Raw genomic sequence first — 17,272 nt, forward strand, 5'->3', positions numbered from 1 at the left:
AAAGTTTTTCAAGTTCGTAACGTTTCTAATTTTTATCAGCTCCACCGTCTTCAAGTGAATTGGGCAGCCCAATTCATTTACAGAGCCTTTCGTCTTCCAAATCTGGCGCGTATCGTCACGCGCACCAAAGGCGGGAGCCTCTCCGCTTAATCAAAGCCCACTACAGTTTCAAGTAATTCTTCTCACTGAGCAAATGCCCTTGCAAAACCCCAATCCTCCTCCCAATTAGGGTTTTTCTCCGATCACCGTCGCATCGATGGACGAGTCTGCCCTTCAACTCGTCGCCAAAATCGGCAACCAGCTCCGCCGTCAAACCCGCCCTAACAAGGACTCCGTCGTCAAATCGCTCCGAGTAAGTGGATTTCAACTCTTCCTTTTCCCTCTAGATTTTGAATTGCTTAGTTTCGCCGGCATTGGAAATTGTAAATGATCGAGGTTTTGTTTCTGTGTGTGTGTGTGCTTGGGTTTCATAGGAAGCTACAGTGGCTTTGGCAGAGCTAGAGCAGCCTTCAGGCTCCACAAAGAGGGAAGCCACCAGGAAACTAGAAGCGGCAATAGAGCCTCTGAAGGAAACCATTGTTAAAGGCCTGCTTCGGCATCGAGATAAGGATGTGAGGCTTTTAGTGGCCATCTGTGCCACTGAGATGATGAGACTCATGGCACCGGAACCGCCTTTTGAGGATAGAGATCTCAGAGTAAGTTCTCTTGCTGTGTTTCGTGTACCGATTTCGCTGTGTGCTCAAGTTGTTTATACTACGGGTTTCGTTTTCAGGATGTGTTTAAGCTTCTTGTGAGTGTGTTTGCGGGGCTAGGTGATACCGCAAACTCGCTGTTTTCGAAGAGGGCTAAGATAGTGGAGATTGTTGCAAAGTTGAAGTGTTGTGTGATCATGTTGGACATTGACTGTAATGATGTTGTTCTCGACATGTTCAATACTTTCTTCTCTGTCGTGAGGTTAGCATCCTGCATTTCTTGTATATCTTTTGGGATCTATATGTTTCATTGTTCTTTACAGTTAAACCCCTAGTGTTCATTTTCGATGGTTTGGGCTCGTCTTAGTTTGATAATTTAAGGAGTCAACGCTTCTTGATATCATCATAGCGGAATTATTATTTTTACTGGCATGCTTGTCCTGCAAAGTAAATGGTTAAAACATGCTTTGTTTTTATGTTTACCAAGTTATATGTAATGGCATCAAGAATCATGACTTGCAATTTCTTTTCTCTGTAGAGAAAATCATCAGCAGACTTTGATCAAGGATATTTTGTCTATAATGGCTGAGATACTAAATGAGGAAGCTTCTCACCCTCTTTTGGATGTGCTGCTCCGTAATCTTGTGAAGGAGGGAACGGTGAGTTTTAGAGATGCTTGTTTCCATGATAAACTATGTGCCAGTTGATAATTGTTATGAGTGCATATATATGTTTGATAGCTCATGTTATCAAAATCTCGTCGTTAGTGCTGGACTGCTGGGACAATGTCCCATATAGTATTCTGTGGTCAAATATGTGATATTACTGTGTTTTGTGGTAACATCTGAAAAAGTGACATCCAAAATCATGGATTTATGGATAAGCATGCAGATACAGGAAATAAGTAATAACATGATACTGTTGTATGTCTTTTTTTGCAGGATACAGCCTCTGCTTCTTCCCAGCTTGCAGTTTCTGTGATCCAAACCTGCGCAGAAAAGCTGGAAACCTTAGTTTGTGGCTTTTTGACATCTTGTATTTTAGATAGAGATGCTGTGGGGAGTGAGCTCAAGGAATTTTACCATGAAATCATTTTCAAAATTTTTGAGTGTGCTCCTCAGATGCTTCTTGCTGTCATCCCTAATTTAACTCAAGAGTTGCTGGTATGTCTTCTTGTCTTCATTTTTTTTTTCCTCAGCCCATCTAGCTTCATTTAGTTTTGCTTTTATCCTTTCACCCTAACATCTGTGGTCATTATTTGGGATCTCTGCAAAGTTGTCTTTAGCTTCTTAGTTCTGTGCTTTCAAAGGGATCCTCATATATCTTTTGACTCTGATTACTTTTGTAGACTGATCAAGTCGATGTCCGAATAAAAGCTGTTAAACTAATTGGAAAACTCTTTTCACTGCCTGATCACCATATTTCACGAAAATATGATGACCTCTTCAAAGAGTTTCTGAAAAGATTCTCGGATAAGTCTGTGGAAGTTAGAGTTAGTGCTCTACAATGCGCTCGAGTTTGCTATGTAACCAATCCATCTGGGGAAGAATCACAAAAACTTCTATGTAAGCTAAACAATATATATATATATATATATATATATTTTTTTTTTTTTTCATCTCCTGTATTACTGATTCTTGAATCTGGTTTATACTTCATTTGAGTAGCTTCCCTTGAAGGTCGATTACGAGATTTCGATGATAAAGTGAGAACACAAGCAGTAATTGTTTCCTGTGATCTTGCCATGTCTAATCTGAGATACTTTCCTCCCAAACTAATATCTCAAACTACTGAAAGACTTCGGGACAAGAAGGTACTTTTACAAAAAAAAAATGTTTCATATTGCTAATTACAGTTACTGTCTAGCTATATTTTAGTTATTCTTGCATTGGTAATATTGGTTGTTTTATTTACAGATACCTATTAGAAAGATGGCTCTGCAAAAGTTGATGGAAGTCTACCGGTATTACTGTAACAAATGTTCTGAAGGTTACATTGCAATAAGTGACCACTTTGAACAGATTCCATGTAAAATCTTGATGCTCTGCTATGATAAAGAGTGTAAGGAGTTCAGGTCTGCTTGCTCTCATGTTATAGCTTCTTAAATTAAATGCAATACTTTACAATGTTGTATTTGACTATAACTTTTGTGGTTATTCCTACTTCAGGTCCCAAAATATGGAGCTTGTTCTTGCAGAAGATTTATTCCCGGCTGTTCTTTCGATGGAAGAAAGGACAAGGCACTGGATCCATTTGTTTTCGGTTTTCACCCCTCTTCATTTGAAGGCTTTGAATGCTATTTTGTCTCAAAAACAAAGGTACTGTCACTAACTTGCTCTTGCTAGAATCAACGTGAAAATCTGGTTTCTTTACAAAGTGCAAATGTTTTATAGGTTGCAAAGCGAAATGCGAACTTACTTAGAGATAAGAAAGAAAGAGAAGGTACATTCTTATATAGCTATTGAAATACCTTTTGCACTATCTCAATGTTTTAGTGTTGTTTTCTTTTCCTGAGCAGCTAATATTGTTATCACTGTTTATTAGTGGTGCTGTGTATGAAAATTAAGTTTAGAGTAGGTGTTAGTCCCTTAATGGCTGTTTTATTAGAATTGAAAGGTGAAAAGTTTTGGTAAAGCAACATTTTCTTTAAAAGCCTTTTCTGCCTATTCATAATATTTAGGAACATAGGTGCTACAAGCAGTTCCTCCTCCCTTTTATGAATATAGGTTTACCTTGGAGAATCACCATTTTTTGTTTGGAATTAATTTGGTTTTTTCTAGTGAACTATATGTATGTTGAAGTGTTCAATTCAGTATAATAACATTATTACCGTTTCAAATCCAACAAAGTTATTCATATTTCTAAATGCCAAAAATGTCGCTTTGCCTAAGTTTGGACTTCTTTTTTTTCATGCATAAGTTTGTTAATCTTATAATGCCTCCTTATGAGCTCTTCACTGGACCTATTTTCCATAGCTTTCGGCATACATTATTGTGAATGTTGCAATTGTTAAATCCTCAATTTCGAGCTTCTTAGAAAGCTGCTTACATTGTTCCAAAGTTCCTAATATTCTGAATTTCAAATTTTGCTAAAAATTGGACCGAGTGTAGTTGGATGGCAGCTTTACATTCTTCTCTATATGTTAATAGTTTGAAAAGTGAAACATTGGACTTTATGTTGCAGGGAAATGATCCAGAAGACATGCAGAAGAGATATAAGATTTTGTTCTTGAAAATGGCAGTCTCTTTTGCAGACCCTTCCCATGCAGAAGAATGCTTTCATAAATTAAACCAAATGAAAGTTAATAACATTTTTGATTCGCTGGCTTTATTATTGGATGAAAGTAGAGATGCCCGGACAACCAGAGTGAGTTTGTTTTACCTCTACTGTTAATTAGTCTGCCCCCTGGGTTCCTATGTTACTCTTTTAAGCAGTTGTGCATCATTCTTCCTTGCTTTTTTAAGGCGATCTTTGGTTGTATATAAATTTTATGAATATTTATACTGAGCAATAGCAGTCCTTAAACTTTCAGAGCAAAAGCTTAATAAATGAAACAAACAACTTCTACTTGTGTACCAAAAGCAGCTGGAAATATTTTAGTGGATGCTAAACGGTTTAGGCCTGTGAGAAGTCTTCGGTTGAATAAAATTAATTCAAGTGTCAAACACCATCTAATATTTTAACCTGAGCGCACGTCTTTCTTTGAATAGAGCCATGAATGTTGGTCTGTTTCTTTTCATATTTAAATATATTTTATATTGTTTTACTTGTCGGAGATCAAATTTTTACTTGAACGAATTAGTTTCATGTAATTTGCTTCCTTGCAATCTTGATAGGATTTGATCTATTTGTGATGGGAACTTGGATTTTGGTTTGGTTTTTCAAGTTTTTCAAACAACAATATAATATACTGCCTTTTTTAGTGTTCCTCTTCTAAATTTATTGTCTTGTGCACTTATTTATGGTTTTACTTTCAGGACAAATTTCTGCAGATCATTGGAGAGAAACATGAAGATTTTGAGTTTTTACAAACACTCTCCTCAAAATGCTCTTATAACATATTCAGCTCAGAACACGTTCGCTGTATTCTAGATTTTCTTTCCAGTAACACTACAGGAGACAAGCACCTTGAGGCTTCTTGTGTCCAACTCCTTCTGGTAAAAAGATTTCTTTTGCTCTCTGGATCTGAGTAGTGCTTTTCATCATAGACAAATACCTTATAAAAGTGATGTTTAAGTTAGATCGAGTGTTGCGTGCTCGAAAAGACAAAGCTGAACATGCAAGGGAATGGCCATTAGGGGTTTGTGTAATTGTGTTAGCACTTAACATTGGTTGAGGACATAACCGTAGTTCATAAACTTGATGAATGACCATGAATTATCGTTGTTGTTATGGATACCAAGCATCAATAGTGGCAAGTACAAGTAGGATGAATCTCAGAGGACTATGCCAGGCCTTAAGCTAAGTTTCAAATTACCCAAGGCTGTGGTTGGTAGTAGGGTAGGCTTTTGGTTGTTTTTCTCTGTCACTGTATCAACATGAATTGCCAACTCGAATTTCTCATTGAAACAGCTAAAGAGAATGGGCCAATTTCCAGAAGAGCATTAGATATTCTTAAAGCTGGAATCAGAATTTTTTTAATAGCTTTCAGTAAAATTTAACCTTCTGTGTGTCTTATAACATAAAAGAAGATTGTGGAAGGAGGATGACAAATTTGGATATTTAGATATTTTTGTATGACCAAGTTTTATGTCAGTGCCACTTGCAAATGAAGAAGCATATTTGGTTACTGGAACTTTTTGATTGAAGTTTACCTCCATTTTTTACCTGGTCAGGCAATTACCAGCTTTTTCCCCACTCTCCTGAGAGGTTCCGAAACCCAATTTCAGATGTTACTACAGGGAAGCAACCCAATCAATGATAAGTTGCTTGAAGTGTTAGCCCAAGCCGGCAAGCATATATCAGTCAACCTCAGGTAATTTCTGCGGTCTTTTCATATTCTTGTAATGATACCTAAAGTTTTGAGTAGGATGGAGCTTAATGCTCTGATTGAGATTTTATTTAGTACATTTCCACAGTTCTGTATTTTCTTATGCTAATTTTGATCACTCTAGATGTTCCCTCTTTGTTGGAACTGTTGTTGTTTTAGTAAATTAGAAAGAGCTTGTGCATGGGTGCACGTAATCCCTGGAGTATATAAAGAGCTAGGTGCATGCCTTGTTTAAATGAATAATTTTTCTTCTCTAACATGTACATGGATTAACAAGTTTTGTCAATTATTAATGTGGGGGTGGGGGGTTTGGTGCCTGCCCATTTCTTGTAATATAACAAAAAGTAACTAGGGTCTAGGCTTATACATGCTATTTTTTATTTTTATTAATTTCTTTTTTTTGGGTGGGGTGGGGTTGGTGCCTGCCCATTCCTTGTAATATGACAAAAACGTAACTGGTTGACTTGTTCAAATTAGGCTTATGCATGCTGTGACTTTTGGGCTTCTAAAATTGTTCTCTGTTTACACCGTAACACTTCTTGAAAATAAAAGGTATCATTCTTTTATTAAAACAATCAAAAGTTAAGTTTGATTTATTTGACGTGATCCATATATTTGTGCTCAAAGTTACTGAGTTAGGGTTAACAGTATTGCTAGCTTACTTCTTTCCAAATCAGTGATTTGTATCTTGCGAATCTTTTTGGGACTTCATCATCGAACTTCCTCCTTTTGTTTGACATAAAGCACTTGTAATTGAAAGTCAAAATCTATCTCTGATTATGGTCTGACTGTAGCTTAAAATGTATTCTTCCTTCTTTTTAGTGAAATCAATCCCTTTTTGGCGAGGGTCTGTCTGGAGGGGACTCGTTCGCAGGCAAAATATGCTGTTACAGCGATTGCTGCTTTATTCGATACTTCTAAGCAATTATCAAGTCTATGCAAGGTATGCTTAGAAATTGCTACTAGCTACAATATTAAAGGTTAAGGTTAGACGAAAACTGGCCTAGGTCATGTGGGCCCATTCTGCGCAGTTTCTTAATATCATACAATTATTCTTTTCTTAGCCAATAGCCACAAACAAATGGAAGTTCTTATTCGACACCAGACTCCTTTTAGTTGGGCTCCATCAACTACTCTAATTTTCACTTGGGTCTACCAAGTGTGAACTTTCTATTTTATAGTCACGTGCATGCTTAAATAATTGTTGCCGTTTTTTTTTCTTTCTGAATGGCGTTTACTGTTAACATGAAGTGTCAATATACTTGGTTTCACAATGTGCAGAAACTTGTGGAATCTCTAATTAGTGAGCAGAACATACCAACAGTGCTGCAGTCCTTGGGGTGTCTTGCACAGCATTCTGTTTCAACATTTGAAAGTCAAGCTGAAGAGATCACTCCTTATATATATCAGAATATTTTCCAAGTAATTGAAATCACCTATGAGAATTCTATATATTTGTGTAGATTTACTCACAATTTCTAATGTTGTTTAGTAACAGAATGTAGTAGATCTTGGATGTTTGTTTCATGAAGTAGTTTTAAGTTCTTTTGTTGAATTTTTAGTTGCTTCAAGATGCTTGCTTTATATCTGTGAACTTCTCTGGTGTAGGTGGACTCTTCGGATTATATGAATTCATTTGATGATGCGTCTGGTTGTAGCAACTCTTGCAAACTGAAGGTGGATTCTTTATAGTCTCAAGTATTGTATTAGTTTTTAGTTCAGCTGTTAATGGCTTTTTCCATGAATGACCACATTTGCTGGTGTCCAGGGAATGTTTACTTTGATTGTACCGTCTGATTCCAACGACGTTCCATCTTATTTGAAAAAAATTGAATAGAATAAGTGAGGTTATTTTGGAGTCTCATATGGTTAAACGATTAAATTAATGTGAGACAATAAGCTTGTTACACATATTGATGGCTAGTCTTTCATTTTCATGGCTTTTTGTACAAGCAGCAACTATTGTTGAGCTGAGCTGCTGATGGGATTTGATGCTTTGCATGAAACATATGTTTTTATATAACTTTAAACTTATACAATTATGTTAGAGATAGATTACTATATGTTGAATGTGACAAAACGTATGTCATTTCAACCTTCTATTACCAAAGTGATCTGGTTGGCACAAGGGATGTTTGTTTTATTTCTTGTTTTAGTTGCTTTGGTACTGGTTTAGTTTTTAGGATTGCCTATAGGTAGCCTGAATCATTAGAGTATGTTAATGAACAAACTAGAATTGTTATTTGAGGTGGATGAGAGAGAAGATGCGTGAATCTGAAGCAAGGATAGATCAACATATTAAGGATCTAGATCTCCTTAATTGCAAATATCTCTGTTGACTGCTCTGGTTTAATGGCTTATTCTACAGATATATGGGCTGAAAACACTTGTCAAGAGCTTCTTGCCACATGGTGGAACTCGCATCAAACGGCAAGTTAATGAACTCTGGGACATTTTGTCAACAATGTTGCTAAAGGGCGAAACAGTTGATAGTATTACCTCATGGTATGATTTTCGATTCCTTCATTGAATGAAGAATTAACAGTATATGAGTTCATACTTGAGCTTTCAAATGGCGTTAGTTCTACATTTGGGTCAGCCAAGTGATTTTCAGAATGTAAAAAACAATTGAATCATTGACTACAGCTTTATTATTAATACTTCTATCCTTGTTTTGAAGTTTCATTGCCTTCTAGAGCTTGGATATGATTTAGACATTGTTTGGCTTTTAATGCATCTGTGTGCTGCTTAAATGAAACAATTGAAAAGGTTATCTTCTTGTTTTTGGAAGCATAAATTAAGTTGCAATTTGTTTTTCTGAAGAATTTGCTAATCATTTGGAAGAGGGATGCTTTTGAGCCTCTAATGAAACTTTTTAACTTCATACTATGGTTAAGTAGGATGGACATGCCCTTGGTTTGATCCCATATGGTTTAGGTTTCAAACCTCCTCACAGTACCCTGCCTAGCTAGTTGTTAGAGTTTCCTGTCTCCTAAAGATTAGGGTTAAGCAGGAGACTCCAGCTTCAAGCACTGGTCTGCAAAGCAGGTGTGGGGGGATACTTGGGTACCCCAAAAGAAAAAGTATCTTTGAAAATTTCATGAGTTGGTTTTACTTGTTGTGGATGCAGTGAAAGTGATAAGGCTTGTCAGCCTTGTATAAGATTAGCTGCTGCAAAGGCTGTTCTCCGGCTTTCTCGAAAATGGGATTTCCATATTTCTCCAGAGATATTTCGGCTTACAATTTCAATGGCAAAGGTAGGTCATTTTGTCTACGCTTTGAATTCCTACGGTTCTTGGAACCGCAATTTTCATGGTCATTCTTCATTTGCCTTATCAAAGTTTGTGCTTGAGAAGGCAATTCTGTTGGTTAATCTCCTTATGCATCAACTAAGGCTTAATCAGACCAGATGAGCTGCACCCGCACCCTATACCATATATCCCTCTATAGATTCTTGATTGCTTCATTATATCTCTTGAATTATCATTTTAGTTATACTTGTGGTAAATAGTTTTCTTATGACACATTTCAGGATGACTCTCCTTTGGTTAGAAGATTATTTCTGGATAAAACACACAAACTGCTGAAGGGGCATGCTATACCTAGCAGATACGCATGTGCTTTTGCAATGGCCACCTCAGATTGCCTCAAGGATCTCCAAGATGATGTATGCTACTTCTGATTTATCAATCATGTCATTGCTCTAGATTTCTATCAGATATTGTCTGCTGATACATTTCATTTTAGTCATTCAAATATATGACAGAATTTATCAAGGATTACAGTAGAGAAGCGCAAGCGCATCAAATATCTGGAGTGCAAGAAGGATTAATGACTAGTTTTCCAGCATACATAGTGGTATTCTTGATCCATCTTCTCGCTCATGATAAAGATTTCCCCCATGAAGATTGTCAGGATGGAGAAATATATGCTCAGTTTTGCTAGTATGTATAACTTAATAGCATTGTTGATTGCTTTGTACTGATTATAAATGCAGTCATGGTGATGGTCTTTGGATTATGTTTCTTTTTGCAGTCCTCTGTTTGTTTTATTGCGGGAATTAGTCAATGCTAGTAATGGTGATGGTGCTCTGGGTATTCTCAAGGATTCTGTCTTGAATTTGATCTGCATTTTTCGTGCAATTAAGAAAGCTGAGGATGCCATTGATGTTGAAAAAACTTCTGTGAGAATTTTCTCTGAGGAAATGTTTCCCTTTCTTTAATGTTATATTTATTTTCACATTTATGGTAATTAGGTTGTTTTACAATACAGAGGCTGCACCTTCTAGCAGACATTGGACACTCTTTCGTGACGTCAACAAATCGTAATGGCCTCTCCTCATCAGATGGTCCTGGGCAAATTTTGCTACCTTCATCCTTATATAAAGTAAGCATTTCTACTAGAAGTAGTGAGCAATGTTTAAAGAAGATTTTGAAATTCCTTTCTTTACGTTTTAGCTGAGTAACATTTAAAGTTCTGATGAAAAGTGGAATTCGGTTAATGATGTACTAATTCATTAAATGCTAACTTCTGATCCTATGGTTACTTGCTTTCTGCAGTCTAATTCTAGGAGCCTTGCTCAATCATGTTTCGATGAGCACTTTGTCCGAAGAGTAGTTCATATATTTAAATCTGATATCTCTTTGGTATGTATCTTTAAGCTTCCTTTACTGACTCAATTATATGCCCCAGGATTATGTCTTACTAATTTTTTTCTTTTACTCTTGTTGGTCAATCTTTGCTCACACATCAGCCTTCAAGTACTCTTCCTAAAAGTGGGCAGAAGTGTCAAGGGAATATCACAAAATCTAATGTTATCAAGGGTGACATGGGCACCAGTACAGGACATAGGCGAAAACGGGCTTTCTCTCCAAGTGCTCTTGGAGCAGATGGAAATGGGGCATCTAAAAAGTCTGAGATTAGTCTGGGGAAAGAAGTAGTTTCATCTTGTGATTCTGTAGCTACAGAATCATCTCTGGATGATCTGAATGTGAAAAGAAATACCACTATGACGAAAAATGTTAATGTGAATAGGAGCATCGATGAGGAACATTCCAATCATCCCAGTACATTTAAGGTAAATAAATTTGAGTAATAAATGTGATTAGATTGTAATTTTTGTTTTTGGATACCCAATTGTGTTAGTTAAGCAACTATGTGAAATATATGTTGGAGCACAAAGTACATTTGAATCTGTTGCTACTTCCCTAGGTATTTGGTTTGTACATGCAATATCTCATTTTTAGTCAGTTGTTAAGCATTCTTCGTGTATATTTCATACATGGATTATCCTTCTCTCTCTTTGGCTTGACCTCAATTATTGTGACCCCAGTGCTTCTGTTTATTTCCCATCCAATTTGCAGATCACATGTGATAGTAGTGGGGATGTTCAGGTAGTATGCTTGGAAACTGATAGTGGGGAAACTTTAACTGATGGCTCGCTGAAGGGAAGGGTAAGAGAGAAATACTACGAATGCTTTGATTGGCTTGCAAATGCCAACTCAAAAGTATAAAACTTTGATGAAAGCTCTTTTTCTGCTTTGGTTTAAGTCATGAACTAGCTCGTGCTCTAGTTTTCCTTAAACCTAACTTTTGCTAGTTCAAGTATCTTCTACATCTCAAGTCTAATGCAATGTACCAACTAGCTTTTTGGTCCTCCTATTTGTTGGAAGAGAACCCAAATTCGATTACCCCCTCCCAGATAAAGGGCAGATCAACTGCACCATTGATAGGAGCTGTCTATTTTGGTTCTCCCAAGTATTTATGACTATTAGATGCATCAACAGTTACATCAGTGAATACTTTGATGCTTTGTTGATTAGTTTAACATATCCTTAAGTTGCGTTCAAGATTTTGTTTTAAGAAAATTTTCTATTCATTTTGTAAGGTTTACCAATGTACATCTTGATTACTGATATTTCCACCAACACTGGCTTTTAGGTGCAAGTGTTGGTTCTCTCCTTATCAGAAAAGAAAACTACAAACAGTTTAATTAAACAACTCAAGAGTACAGATGCAATTTAATATCATCATTAAACGATAGCATAAATATATCGTGCCATTTTCTTTGGGTGATTCTTGAAGTCTTCAGTACCAATGATTTTGTGTCTAACTATAGTTTTGGATGCAGCCGAAACAGAACAAGAGGACGAAAGCTTCTGTAGAGACCTCAGTATCAGAAGTTCTTGATATGAATGACAATGCTGTAAGCCTTACTATTTTTCTTGTTATCATAAATTTTACTGATAACCTTACATAAATTTCCTAATAATGTACAAAAACAAAAGAATCCAACTAAATCTTTGTTTGTACGAGTTCATGCTCTTTAATATCACATTCATGCATACTGTTTTTGATTTCCAAATACAAGATCACTTACTGCAAGTAATTTGAAGTTAGAAACAGAGAAGCTTGACCCTAATGGAGTTAAATATGGAACTGATTTTATGTGTTTGGACTTTGAGTATTATGTTTGTGTTAGTAGTGATGTTTTTTCTTTTGAATAATAAAATTTTTTGTTCAACCAAAAAAACTGCAAAGCAGAGGATACAACTAGCAGTATGAATAGTAAAACACCTTGCAAACTCACAATGAATAGTATTTAAGCTCTGTATTTTTCCATATTCTTTCTTTAACGTCCCACGCTGAGACTCACACCAGAGTTCAAAATTTTCATGCAACTGTATACATTCTTGCTTAATTAGCTCAACATTTTCCGATTTCTGATCTTAACTGCGCCAGTTATATATTTGGGTGTTTCAGTGTGTGTTTAATGATATGACAATGCTTATGCATTTACTGTTTTGTTTGCTTATTTCAGGTTGCCAAAAGAACTCGACGACAAAAGAAACTAAATTATGTATGATACCATTTTCTTTTGAGTCTGATAATTGCATTCAGTTCAAGTAGATGACTCCAAAGAATCTTTGGTGGTTTTAGTCTGGTAGTGAGTTCCCACAGGTCATCCCAGAGTTTGCACTCTTCGCCTGTAAGTAGTCTGATAGATGTCAATTGTATATATCCTTGACAATCAACTGCCGAGTGCAGATCAGGTTTTGTGCATATTATGACTGTTCTTGCTAATGAAATTTGTATCACCTACAAGTTAGTGTGTATTCTTCCATTACTAACTGTGAAGCAATAGATATATTATTAGAACATCTATGTACTTGTTAACCAGTATAAAGAGAATTTTGGGAGAAGATTCTGTTGGGTGCACTTGAAATCATTGTTGTAGTTCGTCATTAACGTGTATTCTCTCTCAGTTTCTGTTGGATGCATTGACCATTATGTCCTTCATACTCGTCAAAATACAACATAAGCTCGTTTCAGTTCTGTTAACCAACACTAATCAGTTATCAGAGTGATTATGGATTTATGGCAATCACAATATATGAATATATATATATTTTTTTAACCGAGTCCTGCGGTATCCCAAAATATTCAACCAATGACTAATCCGTAATTGGGAGGTCTTATTAGATCAGAACGCTTCCTCCTCTCTGGCCACAAACAACAGTGTTGTGGATCGAACAACCCCCAACCTTAATGCTTCACCTCTAGGCCACATGTTGCGGTTATAATACGTGAAAGAATTATGTTCACTTTCATTGAATCAGTTATTAAGGGTTGCGATTAAACAAAATACTGAACGAATGATGATTGAGCCTGAATTTTATGGTTGATCAATCTACTAATCAAATTGAATAAGGTATGTATTTCAACATTTGTCTTTACAACTTTACAATTTAGCTCAATGAAGTCCAAAACATTTCTTTTCACAATTTTTTTTTAAACAAAGTATCATTATTATCAATGAAACAGAGTCTTATGAGCTACTTATTTCGTTTGTTAGAAGGGAAATTGTATTTGCACATACCTTTTTCTTAATACACACCCCAAAAATTGGGGGCAGTACTTGAACTGGCTCCTGGTGTAAATGTTGAGGGTATTGAGATTGCAAGGGATGTCTGGAGGAGGCTTTCAAGCTTAATACCTCTCCTGCTGATGATCGGATTAAGCCCGACTCGTTAGTTGAGATGTTTATCTCACTTCCGGAGAATATATCCTACCATGGTCAGGGATCAGTCCCAGCTCCTAGTTTATCAGCTGGTCAGGATACCGCGGCTGCCAATCTTTCAAAGGCATCCAAATCTCTGGTGCTTGCCCTGTTATCTTGTTCCCTCATTTTCAAATTGATAGGATCGAAAATCTACGTTGGTGTAAGTGCATTGTTTTTCATTCATATATAAGTTGATAGTGCCCATGAAAATGTGCACTCGCTTACAACCTAAACTTTTTACGTGGCTCGTGTGAAAAGTTAGATCTGGACGAGTAAATCTCATGTGTAACTTTGCCCCAAAATATCCTGATTTGAGGACATGATAAACATTTTGAGATGTGAGCGACGAGATCTATGTAACTCACTTTCACTAGTCCTGTCAGGTTGATGCCAAAAAGTATCACATAATCCGATTTGGGATTTAGTGGATTTTAGAGAAGTTTGGTTATTTTTTATTTTAGGATTTCATTTTCCTTTTCTGTGTTTGGATTATTTTCTTGCTCTGCAAGACTTTAGGATTTCTTGTAGAAAATGATTAATACTTGGATGATAGGCGTTTAATACAAAGTCATCAGTTTATAGGTTTCATACCAGGCTTCAAGGTAAAAAGAAAGAAGCGTCATAGAAATTAGGGTTGTTCAAGTATGTTCGTGTTCTCCACGGAGAGGCATTTTTTTCGTTGCAGAGTGATGCAAAGAGAATTAAGCTGCAACTATCTTGGTGAACCCCTCCAAACAAAATTCGAAAGAGAAGGAATGGAAGACATTCCGATGGTTCCCATCAGAATAAGGATCTTTAATCAGTGAAAGCCGCTTTTAGACTGAACACCCTACTTATGATTCTGAACCAATCTTCGTATCTGAACAAACGGTTAATTGCAATCTCCCTCTTATCCAATCCGAAAATGAGCAGTTTTGCTTGACCATGCAGACGTTGATATGCATGCATGTTATTCTTTGAAAATTAAATGATGTGGTTGAAGTTGCTGTCCCCGTTGTGCCTATTTCAGTGCTTATAGTGCGTGTGACCATGCAGATTTCCATGAACTTTGTGGCGCCTATTAGAGTGATCATAGTGGACTTGTTGGATTTCGAGATCATCGATTATTATACTTGGGAAAGCTTGGAAACACGAATCTGCATGAGCTTTGTGGCGCCTATTATAGTGATCACTGGGGACTTAATTACTGGATTTCGAGATCATCGATTCAGATACTTGGGAAAGCTTGGAAACACAAGTACATATATGCTCCCGAGTTCATTCCTGCAAGTAAATCATCCATTGAGAGTTTGGAGAAAGTGAAACTCGACAGTTTGGAAGCTACTGTTATAAAGACAGAATGTGCTATATGTATTCAGGGCCTTGATCGGTTTAATATGGAAGAAGAAGGTGTCAATCGTGATGATCAACAGTTCATGAGGAGTACTTAATTATTGTCTTCCTTGCTCCCGTAGATATCAAGAGGTGGTGACGATTGCTCGTCTTCCCTGCTCCCACCTTTCTGATAGATATCAACGGCAAATGACGATTACTCGTCTTCCCCGCTCCCACCTTTTCCATGAAGGTTGCATTGTCAAGAACATCTCACTTCTGTCCCATGTGCCGATACCCAATGCCGACTGAGCAAGTAAGCGAGCCACCCAAACTCTCAGGGGGAAAGATTCATTGGCCTATGGTGCTCATGGCGCATACAGGCTATAAACTTTTTTGCAGGATTATTAATGGAGGAATATTAAAAAGCTAGCATTGATTAAACTTGTATTTATTGTGTTATTAGCCTTTTCAAAACTAGCTTTTGATCTAAATATATAGAGAATTAAACTTATTTGTGTGTCTGTAATGTTTTACAATTATGTCAAATTTTTTCAATGTGCAAATATCCATCGATCCTCATGCATCTGCGTGTTAAGGATCTTGAGCTACTGAGGCCGACCTATCTATCTCATGAGGCAGGGACTATTCTTTCCATTCTGCTTTCGGGAGGTAGTAGAGCGGACACTATTGTTTGTTTGGTGCCTACACAGTCCAGTCAGGTTGTTGGCTAGCTGCAGAATTAAAGCAGGCGTCACAAAGAACAGTTGAAAGTAGTAGCAGCAGGGAGCAGTGACGATCTGGGATTCAATTTGGAAACTGAATGTAGCCAATAAAGTGAAGTTGTTTTTATGGAGGGGCTCGTTACAATTTTCTGCCTTGTACTGCAAATTTGGTGAAGCGCCGGATCGGGAGCTCGGCTATGTGTTTTCTTTGTGGAGGAGGAGATCACTACTGTGCATTCTTTGTGGAATTGTGAAAAGGCAAGACAAGTTTGGAAGCATTCCTTTCTGAGTCGTGTGTACAAAAGTTGGAAGGAGCCCACTTTCATCGATCTGTTTACTCATGTTCATCGAACGTCAACAAAAGAAGAATGCAGCTTTTTGCAGTGGTGGCGTGATTAATTTGGAAAAACAGGAATAGTTTCAAGTATGACAACAAGGGAATAGAGGGACAACAAATCATTTATAATGCAAAGGAATCGTTGGAGTTTCTTTGGAGCAAACAAGCTTCCGGATGGCTTGAAACTTTGTCCGGCAGAAAACTATAAAAAGGTGGCCAATGTTATTACTGCACTGAATATGACAGGGCCAACACTTGCCGAAACCAAGCGAGAGCTTCAAGAGCTAAGCGAGAGAGAGAGAGAAGAACAGCGCCGCCGCCATGGTGAAGTTTTTGAAGCCAAACAAGGCCGTGATCCTCCTCCAGGGCCGCTACGCCGGGCGCAAGGGCGTCATCGTCAAGGCCTTCGACGACGGCACTCGCGACCGCGCCTACGGCCACTGCCTGGTCGCCGGAATCAAGAAGTACCCGAGCAAGGTGATCCGCAAGGACTCGGCCAAGAAGACCGCCAAGAAGTCGAGGGTGAAGCCCTTCGTCAAGCTTGTCAACTACCAGCATCTGATGCCCACGCGCTACACCCTCGACGTGGATCTTAAGGAGGTCGTCACCCCCGACGTGCTCTCCAGCAAGGACAAGAAGGTCACGGCTTTGAAGGAGACCAAGAAGAGGTTCGAGGAGAGGTTCAAGACCGGTAAGAACAGGTGGTTCTTCACCAAGCTCAGGTTCTGAGCAAAACGGCGTCGTCTCTCTGGAAAATGGTTATGGCTTTTTGTTCCAGTTTGATTTTGGTATTTACTGTTTTTGAAATAGAACCTGTGTGGAAGACTATTATTATGATGGGGTTTCTAAACAATGTTTAGTTTAATTTAGTTTTGTTCGCACTTTAAATATTCTATATTTCGGCAAAAAAAAAAAAAAAAAAAAAAGAATATGACAGGGCTTCACTTAAGTGTAGAAGGAGCTATATTGGATGTAATTCGAGGTTCTGCAGTACTGGAGGAAAATCCGTAGTTGGTTGCCTGCTCATGTGGCTGCAAGGCAAGCTTTGCATTTGGTGGGAGCGAGATATTGGAAGGAAGCCGGACACCGGCCGTGGCTCGACGATTTATTAATAGATGATATGAATTCTTGATGTATGGAGGGTAATACTCGTTT

At 37.5% G+C, this 17,272-nt stretch overlaps 2 protein-coding genes across 3 annotated transcripts; both read left to right on the forward strand.

Moving 5' to 3' along the window:
• Nucleotides 1–89: 89 nt before the first annotated feature.
• On the forward strand, nucleotides 90–12,930 carry LOC133738755 (sister chromatid cohesion protein PDS5 homolog B). Of its 2 annotated transcripts, XM_062166351.1 has the most exons (27): nucleotides 91–352; nucleotides 474–695; nucleotides 773–954; nucleotides 1,231–1,351; nucleotides 1,634–1,855; nucleotides 2,041–2,257; nucleotides 2,360–2,505; nucleotides 2,609–2,766; nucleotides 2,861–3,010; nucleotides 3,086–3,134; nucleotides 3,876–4,058; nucleotides 4,670–4,849; nucleotides 5,528–5,667; nucleotides 6,505–6,625; nucleotides 6,964–7,104; nucleotides 7,291–7,359; nucleotides 8,051–8,187; nucleotides 8,813–8,939; nucleotides 9,215–9,349; nucleotides 9,430–9,626; nucleotides 9,718–9,865; nucleotides 9,955–10,068; nucleotides 10,242–10,328; nucleotides 10,436–10,759; nucleotides 11,046–11,135; nucleotides 11,813–11,887; nucleotides 12,503–12,930. In XM_062166351.1, exons 1-27 carry the CDS (start codon nucleotides 257–259, stop codon nucleotides 12,545–12,547), a joined length of 3,876 nt encoding a protein of 1,291 aa, XP_062022335.1. In that variant the 5' UTR covers nucleotides 91–256; the 3' UTR covers nucleotides 12,548–12,930. The 2 variants fall into 2 exon arrangements, with proteins under 2 accessions (XP_062022336.1, XP_062022335.1); XM_062166352.1 differs by lacking the exon at nucleotides 11,046–11,135 and having other exon boundaries at nucleotides 90–352.
• A 3,420-nt stretch (nucleotides 12,931–16,350) lies between these two features.
• Nucleotides 16,351–16,986, forward strand: LOC133738493 (large ribosomal subunit protein eL27). Its single transcript, XM_062166050.1, has one exon. The coding sequence runs from the start codon at nucleotides 16,439–16,441 to the stop codon at nucleotides 16,844–16,846; it is 408 nt and encodes a 135-aa protein (XP_062022034.1). The 5' UTR covers nucleotides 16,351–16,438; the 3' UTR covers nucleotides 16,847–16,986.
• Nucleotides 16,987–17,272: the final 286 nt, after the last annotated feature.

The sequence above is a fragment of the Rosa rugosa genome, chromosome 3 (assembly GCF_958449725.1).
Source record: "Rosa rugosa chromosome 3, drRosRugo1.1, whole genome shotgun sequence".
Lineage (NCBI taxonomy): Eukaryota > Viridiplantae > Streptophyta > Magnoliopsida > Rosales > Rosaceae > Rosa > Rosa rugosa.